Source organism: Nicotiana tomentosiformis, chromosome 10 (genome assembly GCF_000390325.3).
Source record: "Nicotiana tomentosiformis chromosome 10, ASM39032v3, whole genome shotgun sequence".
Classification (NCBI taxonomy): Eukaryota; Viridiplantae; Streptophyta; class Magnoliopsida; order Solanales; family Solanaceae; genus Nicotiana; species Nicotiana tomentosiformis.
Genome location: NC_090821.1, coordinates 5,359,042 through 5,367,362, shown reverse-complemented (window position 1 = coordinate 5,367,362; position 8,321 = coordinate 5,359,042). Strand labels below are relative to the sequence as shown.

General features: G+C 32.9%; 1 protein-coding gene across 1 annotated transcript; it reads left to right on the top strand.

The window, feature by feature from the left end:
• The first annotated feature begins 1,803 nt into the window (after nt 1-1,803).
• Nucleotides 1,804-3,256, top strand: LOC104114464 (bZIP transcription factor 11-like). The gene has a single exon (XM_033660839.2). It carries the CDS (start codon nt 2,485-2,487, stop codon nt 2,947-2,949), a length of 465 nt encoding a protein of 154 aa, XP_033516730.1. The 5' UTR covers nt 1,804-2,484; the 3' UTR covers nt 2,950-3,256.
• The last annotated feature ends 5,065 nt before the right edge of the window (nt 3,257-8,321 follow it).

The window sequence follows — 8,321 nt, the reverse complement described above, 5'->3', positions numbered from 1 at the left end:
GCAATCAAAATAAATAGTGTATTTAAAGTAATAATACGATATAGTAATACAACCATCCAAACAATATTTTAAAGTAGGAGGACTAGACATGAAACGGAAAAGAGTGAGTACTATGTTTTAGTGTTTTAAAAGGCATGGGCGTAAGGCGGGGCGTTTTACATATGCCTCAGCGGGGCGTAAGCCCCATAGGTATTTAATTTTTAATATTTTATAAAATAATATAATGACAGTTAATATTTATAAACAGGTAAAATTACATAAAAATTGAAGAAAAACTATATATATATGTGCTCCATCCCCACAAAAAACTAATCAAAACAATCTATTATACGTTACTTACAAGCACAAGTAATTTAAGTCTAAAAGAATAAAATTTTCTATATGGAGGAACAAAAAGGATGATTAACCTGCAATTTGAACTTTGAATTTGCTGCTATGAAGAAAAATGTAGTTCTTTTTGTATTTGTAAAAAAAATTAAATATTCGTTGCATTTGGGAGATATTTAGCAGACTAGCAGACAAGATAAAAAATTGAAAAAATCATGAATTAGGGCTTAAATCAATAAAAAGGTCTTTACTTTTAAATTTAATACTTTTGAGTTCCTTTTTAAACCTTTTGGGTAATTACCAAACTGACTTTTGAGAATTTGGGTATTATATGAAGGACTAATTCAACAAATTTTGTTTTAATTTGAAAAAGTCTCTCGGGCTTACTCCTTACTAAAAAAATACGCCCTAAACGCCAGGGCATACGCCCCGAACGCCCGGGCGTACGCCCCAAGCCCAGACCGGCCCACATGTCACCCCTAATACCGATAGAACTTCACATATCCAAAATATAACATTACTACTCATTTAACACATTCACACCTAAGCCAAATTTATGGGGTGTTACAGGGCCTTCTTCCACTACTGATTTTATGAGTTTTACGACCGTTCCCAAGCTGAATTCATCGTCATCAACCGATGACCCCAAGTTAGCCAGAGCATCGGCTTTGCTGTTTTGATCCCGGGGTACGTGTTGTAACGTCCATTCCTTGAATCGATGCAGCGTTACCTGTAATTTTTCAAAGTACCTTCGCATTTGTTCCTCTTTTATTTCGAATGTCCAGTTGACTTGATTTACCATAAGGAGAGAGTCATACTTAGCTTCGACCACCTCGGTCCCCAAGCTTTTAGCCAATTCGAGACCTGCAATTATGGACTCATATTCAGCCTCATACTCTTGAGACTTTCGCCCCACACCATCGCCCCGGGGCGTTTTTGGTACGGCTCGCCCCGGGGCTCGCCCCAAAAATGCCTTTTAAAACAGAGCTATGTTTTATGCATTAACCGTCTACAAAATATATACACAATCAAATTATTTAAAATATAAAATAATTATTTATTCACATCTAATTTATATATCAAATCAAAATTAGTCATTATTAAGTGCAAACCCAAAAAAAATACTTGCATTCATTAATTTAGCGTAAATATTTACGAAAAAAAAATACTTGCATTCATTAATACTATTAACTTGTTGTTTCTAAACCAAAATCAGATGTATACATAAGGAAAATTTAGGAATAATACTTCTACTATCACTTTTGAGACTTTTAACTCACTCTAGCAATGTTGCACCCCAGCTGGATCTAGACGGTTGTGGAGTTTTCTTCTCCAACCCCACATGTCCCATCATATTTTTCCCCACACCCCACCCTTTTTCTCTAAAGATTCCAAACTTCTTTCTATTTTATTTCCACTTGATTTTCCCTTGATTATTAATCCTTTTTTTAAAACAATTTCCCTGGAAAAAATTTCAGATGCTGTCCCACTTTTTCAGCTATAAAATCCCAAGCCAAATCACCTCTACAATCCTCTCTCTTTTTCCTACCTTTTCTCTTCATAGTTTCAAGCTATAAACTCTGCTTCTTTTCTGTTTCAAAGCCTCACTTTTTACTTGTTTCTTGTTCTGGTCTTAATCTCCTTAAAATTTTTGTTTTTATTTTCAAGATTTAAGAGCAACATAAATAAAAGTTTGAAATTTGTGCCTCAGAATCATCTGGGGTTTTTGAGCAAATCTTGATGCTAAACTTAATATTTCTAATCTTTGAAATTCATGTCTGCAATTCTCACTGAACTCCTCCTTTCTGGTTTTATGATAAATTTCACATATAGGCGCAGGACTCATTTAGTGCAATCTTTCTCAGTTGTTTTCCTCTATTGGTTTTACTGCATTTCATAATTAATTTCCTCTAAATAAGAATTATTCATATTACAATTAAGTTTCACATTCATATTAGTACTCTTTATTTGCATCAAATCACTATTTTGTGTCCTGCTAATTTTTGTAGGGGTAGTTTTAAGTCCTGAAATAACGTTGGAGGTATTTACGGATCAAAAGCGTAAATTTAAATCATTTACCAAAAGACAAGGATAGTTTTGAACATTTTTCGTTGTTATTATTGTTCCTAAGTTTTGGTCATAAAAAAATATTTGGTCATGGCTTCATCAAGTGGGACATCATTAGGTTCAGGTTCATATACATTTCAGAACTCAGGCTCAGAAGAAGATGTTCGACGGTTAATGGATCAGAGGAAAAGGAAGAGGATGATATCGAACCGCGAATCGGCTCGAAGATCAAGAATGAGGAAACAAAAACATTTGGATGATCTTATGTCCCAATTAGCCCATCATAGGAAAGAAAATAACCAAATCTTGACCACTATGAATGTCACAACCCAACATTACCTCAATGTTGAAGCTGAAAACTCAATCTTGAGAGCTCAAGTGGTTGAACTTAGCAATAGATTTCAGTCCTTAACACAAATCATCAGTTTCTTCATTGCCAACAACAGTGGCAATACTCAAATTGAGTATATGGCTGATGGTTTTCTTATGAATGATTCTTGGAATTATCTCTACTCTAATCAGCCAATTATCACTGCAGACATCTTGCAATATTAATGAAATAGATTGTAACCTATGCTTTAAAATCTTGGATTGTTTCTGCTTTTCAATCTTTGTATTAATTTCAATATTTGAGGTGCTGGGGATCCTTTATCAGCAGCAGGCTCTAAGATTAAAAAATTTAGTATTAGTAATAGTAATTAGTATTGGATTACTATTTTAAAGCATTGTGTTCAAATAGTTGTAAGACTAATAATCCATATAATACTAGTCATTGGGGTGTTTGTATCTTATGTCACTTGCAAGTATGGTTTCCATTTTTAAGAGCTTTTGCAATTGTAAGTTATAGTTTCCAATAATAGCACACTTTTGATAACCATTTTCTGCATAGTTGTTGAGTTAATACATAAAAACCCCTATGTACCGGTTACTACTAATTACTTGTTTAAATTATTAGGTGTTTCTAATTTTTTTTTTGGTAAATAAAAACAATTTTATTAACCAACTGGAAGTATATATATAAAAAAAAAAACTTGCATACTGTAAACGCAATTTTAGCAAATTAGAACTCTCTTTGCTTTAATTTGTTGTGTTTCTTCAATTTTTTCAGTCTCTTTGTGACACGCAAAACAATTGAGGATAAAAACAATAGCCATGTGATTTTTTCTTATTATTTATTCATATTTATAATTTTTCCTTATTTCTTTCTTATTCTCTTATCTTATTTTCTTGGGTTAAATCTGGTTGAATGCTCATAATCTTAAAATATTAGAAAAGTTAATCAATAACAGTAAACTCAATTGCAAATCATGACATAATTTAATCAATGACAGTAAATTCAGTTGAAGACAATAAGAAATAAAAAATTAAATATTAAAACATAGATTTTTTTCTTATTTATCCTTTATTTTTCTCTCATCTAATTTTCTCGATTTCATTTTTCTTCTTCAAAATTCAACAGCTTAAAAAATTCAAAACCCTAAAATAAAAGTAACACTAAAAAGAAATTAATAAAAATTTATAAACACAATTGCAATCACAACAGAACTTAATCACTAACAATAAACTCAATAGCAGATCGCGATAAAATTTAATCAATATCTGTAATTCCATTAGAAAATTCATATAATCTATTTTAACTTAGAGATTTGTACTTAACTTATAGCGTGTCTCCCATCTCGTCTCAATAATAACAATAACTATCACGCCTCAATACCGAATAAGTTGGGAGTCAACTATATAAATCATTATTGATCATGTCTTTTCATTTAAGTTTAACTAATGTCATTATTATGCCAAATATACTACTAAAAATTCGGCCAAAATCAAAAAACCAACCGAAATCGGTCGGTTTTTTAAAATATTTTATTTTTAATTTATTTTTTTACGAAACCGACCGACTTCGATCGTTTGTTTTTGGCGCAAAAATGCGAAAAACTATTTTAGCATCCCGCGAAATTTATTTTTTAAGAAACTGACCGAAATCGGTTGATTTTTCATATAAAATAAAGTAAAACTAATATTAAAAAACCGACCGAAATCAGTCGATTATTTCAGTCAGTCATTTTAAAAAACCGACCAACTTTGGTCGGTAATTTTATATTTTAATAAAATCGATCGAAATCGGTCGATTATTTTCGCGCGAAAATAAAATTAAAGAGTACAAATAAATTAAAAGAAAGTCATAAACCAAAATATACCAATAGTCTAGTGGTAGAATAGTATGCTGCCATAGTACAGGCCCTAGTTCGAGTTCCAAACGGTGCATTTTTTAATTGTATAATTAAAAATACCGACTGAATTCGGTCAGAAAATACGAAGTCGGTCTTGTCGGCAGATTTTTCTTTTTGGGTCGTTTGTGAAAATTAATTTACCGACCGAAATCGGTCGAAAATTGCGATCGACTTCGGTTGCTATTTTTTACCGATAAACCTATTTTCGACGGATTAAAGTCGGTCGGAAATCGGTCGGTTTTTTCAATTTTCCGACCGATTTCGGTCGGTATTTCTGAACAATTTTAAGCAGTTTTCTAGTATATATATATATATATATATATATATATATATATATATATATATATATATATATATATAATATTAAAAGCTCTCTATATCTTTATTAGCATATAAATTTATGATAAGGTTCTAATTCTTTGGTTTCGCCGTGTATCAATAATTAGATGACTTTGTTTTCAAATTATTAGGTATAAAAAATGTTTGTGGGCGGTGACAATGTCACCATTTACGGTGGTTGTCGAAGACATGATGGTTATAATTTTTTTTTGTTTTTCATTCGGTGTTCGGTGTATAAATTAGGCTCAATTAAATTTGATTTTTCACAAAAAATTTCATATTGAGCGTAAAACTATTTACTAATAAAGACGACTCCATACACGTATCGAGACCTTTGGTTAAAAACGAGGAGTCCTTACCACTTCACCACGATATTTATCGATGACATATTGGTTAAAATATTGATTATCTGCTTCAAGTTTTTGGCTTGCTTTATATGAGATATCCCAATCTTACATATTTTTTTTCCTTTTGTTTTACTCATGATAGAGAGACTGATAGTCTCAAGGCACACACCAAACCATTTGGCATTAAGTATCCAAGTTGTATTATTAAATCAAGCAGTAAATTCATGTGTTTTGAATTCCTTTATCAATTGCATCCATTCAAATGTGAAATGTGCAGAATTTAGACTATTATTATTTTTCAACTTATTGTTTATTATTTGTTTGAAAATTATTGTTTTGGTAGAAAATGAATGGGATGTAATAGTTGCTTTCTTTGTTACTAATTATTTGTTGATTTCTGATGTTTAGTTATTAGTACAATCTCCATCCTATTTCATATTATAGTGTTTCAATGAAGATTGAGATTAAGAAACAAAAGATAAGTGACATAAATAAATAGTATTTTCGGTTGAAATAGAGTCCTAGAGAGTCTTGTTATTGAGAGAAAAAATAGAAATGTAAACATAATAGAACCTCCCCGCAGTTCTTGGATTCTGATTGAACTTCTAAAACCAACAAAAATAAGTCAATTATTTTTGGGCAGAGTAACAAGAATAAATGTTACTCCTTCCGTTTCAATTTATGTGAACTCATTTGACTGGGCACAGAGTTTAAGAAAAGAGATAGGACTTTTGAACTTGTGGTGTAAAATAAGGTATATATAGTTTGTATGACTATTAATTATTGTATAAAGGTAAATTGTTTTCAAATAGGAAAAATGGTCATTCTTTTTGACACGAACTAAAAAGAAAATAAGTTAACATAAATTCAAATGAAGGAAGTACTACATAAAATGGAACGAAGATATTATTATTATTATTATCATATATCTTTTGTCAAACTACCTTATATTTAGCTAAGATAGTGCAATTATCGTAATCCAATAGTTTGCTTGGATGTTTTTGAGATATACTGTATATAAGCTCTGACGACACATTAAAAGAAACCTAAGTGACAACCCTAGACATAAAGGAGGAGAAGAAGAACTACAACTACTCATTGATCATTTATTTTTTATATATGAACCAATATTTTTTTTTTACATTGACGATGTATATAACTTAAATTTATATAATGGTGATTCAAATTATTATTTCTAAGCTTAACCTTGAACTCATGTTTCTTTAGGAGTAATACTAGAATATGCTAAGTGTAAAAGTTAAGAGATAACTTGCCTAATATATACTAACAGTGTTGTTTGAACCAAAAATATAGCTCTTGGTTCAAATAATTAAATTTATGTGATTATGGGTTAAATCTAGTTAATAATAATATTTCTAGATGTGACTTCCGAAAGCGAAACAAGAGTTGAATAGATAGGGTAGAAAAGTGATATCAATTTGCAATAACTATTCCAAAAAGCATGAGCAATAATGCAATATTTAATAGCAATGAATAACAATAAATGACATTTAAGTAAATAAGAGGAGTGATTTACCCAATAAAGAATAAACTAGATGGTTGTTCCTCTTGACAATGATGAGTGACAGATAAATTCATGAATGTTTGAATTATTCTCGGATCTGATGGAAAAGTATAGAATAATATAGACAAGAATCTTGGTGAAAATGTAGTGTTTGTATCTTAATAAGAGAGAGAGAATCTTTTGTCAGAGTCTCTTCTAACAAATGAATATCACATGTCTTATATCATTGTCTCTTTTTCTATTTATATGAGACATATTCCTAGTAAACTCTAATAGTACAAGTATAGAGAATATCCACTAGCATATTCCCTTTAATATCCTATTTTGAAAACTAGTCGTTACAGCTTCATCAACGGTGCTCGGCCTCGACCATTATTGACATCTCGACCACGGCTCTCGTCGGCTCTTCGGTTATGAGTCTTGCTGCTTCCTGGTCCACCTCGACTAACAACGACTCGAGAATTCTTTCTTTAGTATCTTAAATATTCTAGGGAAGATTTTGACCCATATAGTTAGTCCCTCCGCTTATTGAGGTCGGCCTCAGGTGGGCTCGATGAGCGGATTCTGTTCATTGCGGTCGAAACAATTAGATGAGCTGATCAGGTCGTGATGACCGAGGCGAGTTGGCAACGTGGCCCCTCGTGAGCCGTAAATTTTGGAGTTGTGTTGTCCATGAATCAAGGTGACGTCACGGCCTCATGCGACATCATGACGCGTATTCCTGATGCATAGATGCATTTTGCGTGGGACTCTTGATTGGTCTTGTTGCTTCAATTTAGACGCCAGTTAATGATGAGCCAATTTCTCGATTTTGACGCTTTAATTCTTATAAATATGGATGTAAGGGTGTAACTCTAAACTTTACAGATTTCCTATATCGAAACCCTATATCTTCTTCTTCCCTTTTCATTGTTGTGCATATTTTCCCTTTGTTCCAGCGATTCTTATCGTTTTTAATCCTCCGCCGTTTGATACATCCTCTCTTTCACTGAAAACATGCCGAATGTACCTTCTAAGTCCGGCGAGGGAAGTGACCCAGTCCCTCTACCGGTTCTTTTTCCTCCTCATGCAGAGAACGTTCCCACTGCTGTTGAGGATGGAAGCTTCCCTACGGTGGAAGAGATAGTTCCTCGTAACCCCGATGCCAGCTCTGATTTCTCAAAATTTCCTGAAGCTGAACGCTGGACCTTTAAGTCGGCGATGAAGGAGGCGTATTTGTTAGAGCTTAAGGCAAAATACGGCCTTCCCGATCATGTCGAGCTGATCCCTGTGGGGTGGGATGCGGTGTAGTACCACCGTCTTGGGTATTGTGCATTCTACGCATATCCCTTTCATGTCGGCTACATTTTTCCTCTCCTCCCACTGGCGAAGGAATTCTGTTGCTTCTACGGCGTTTGCCCTGCTCAGCTTGCGCCGTATGTCTAAAAGCTCATAACGATGCTTACCAAGTTCGCAGAGTTAGCCGGGGTCGAGATCACACTTTAA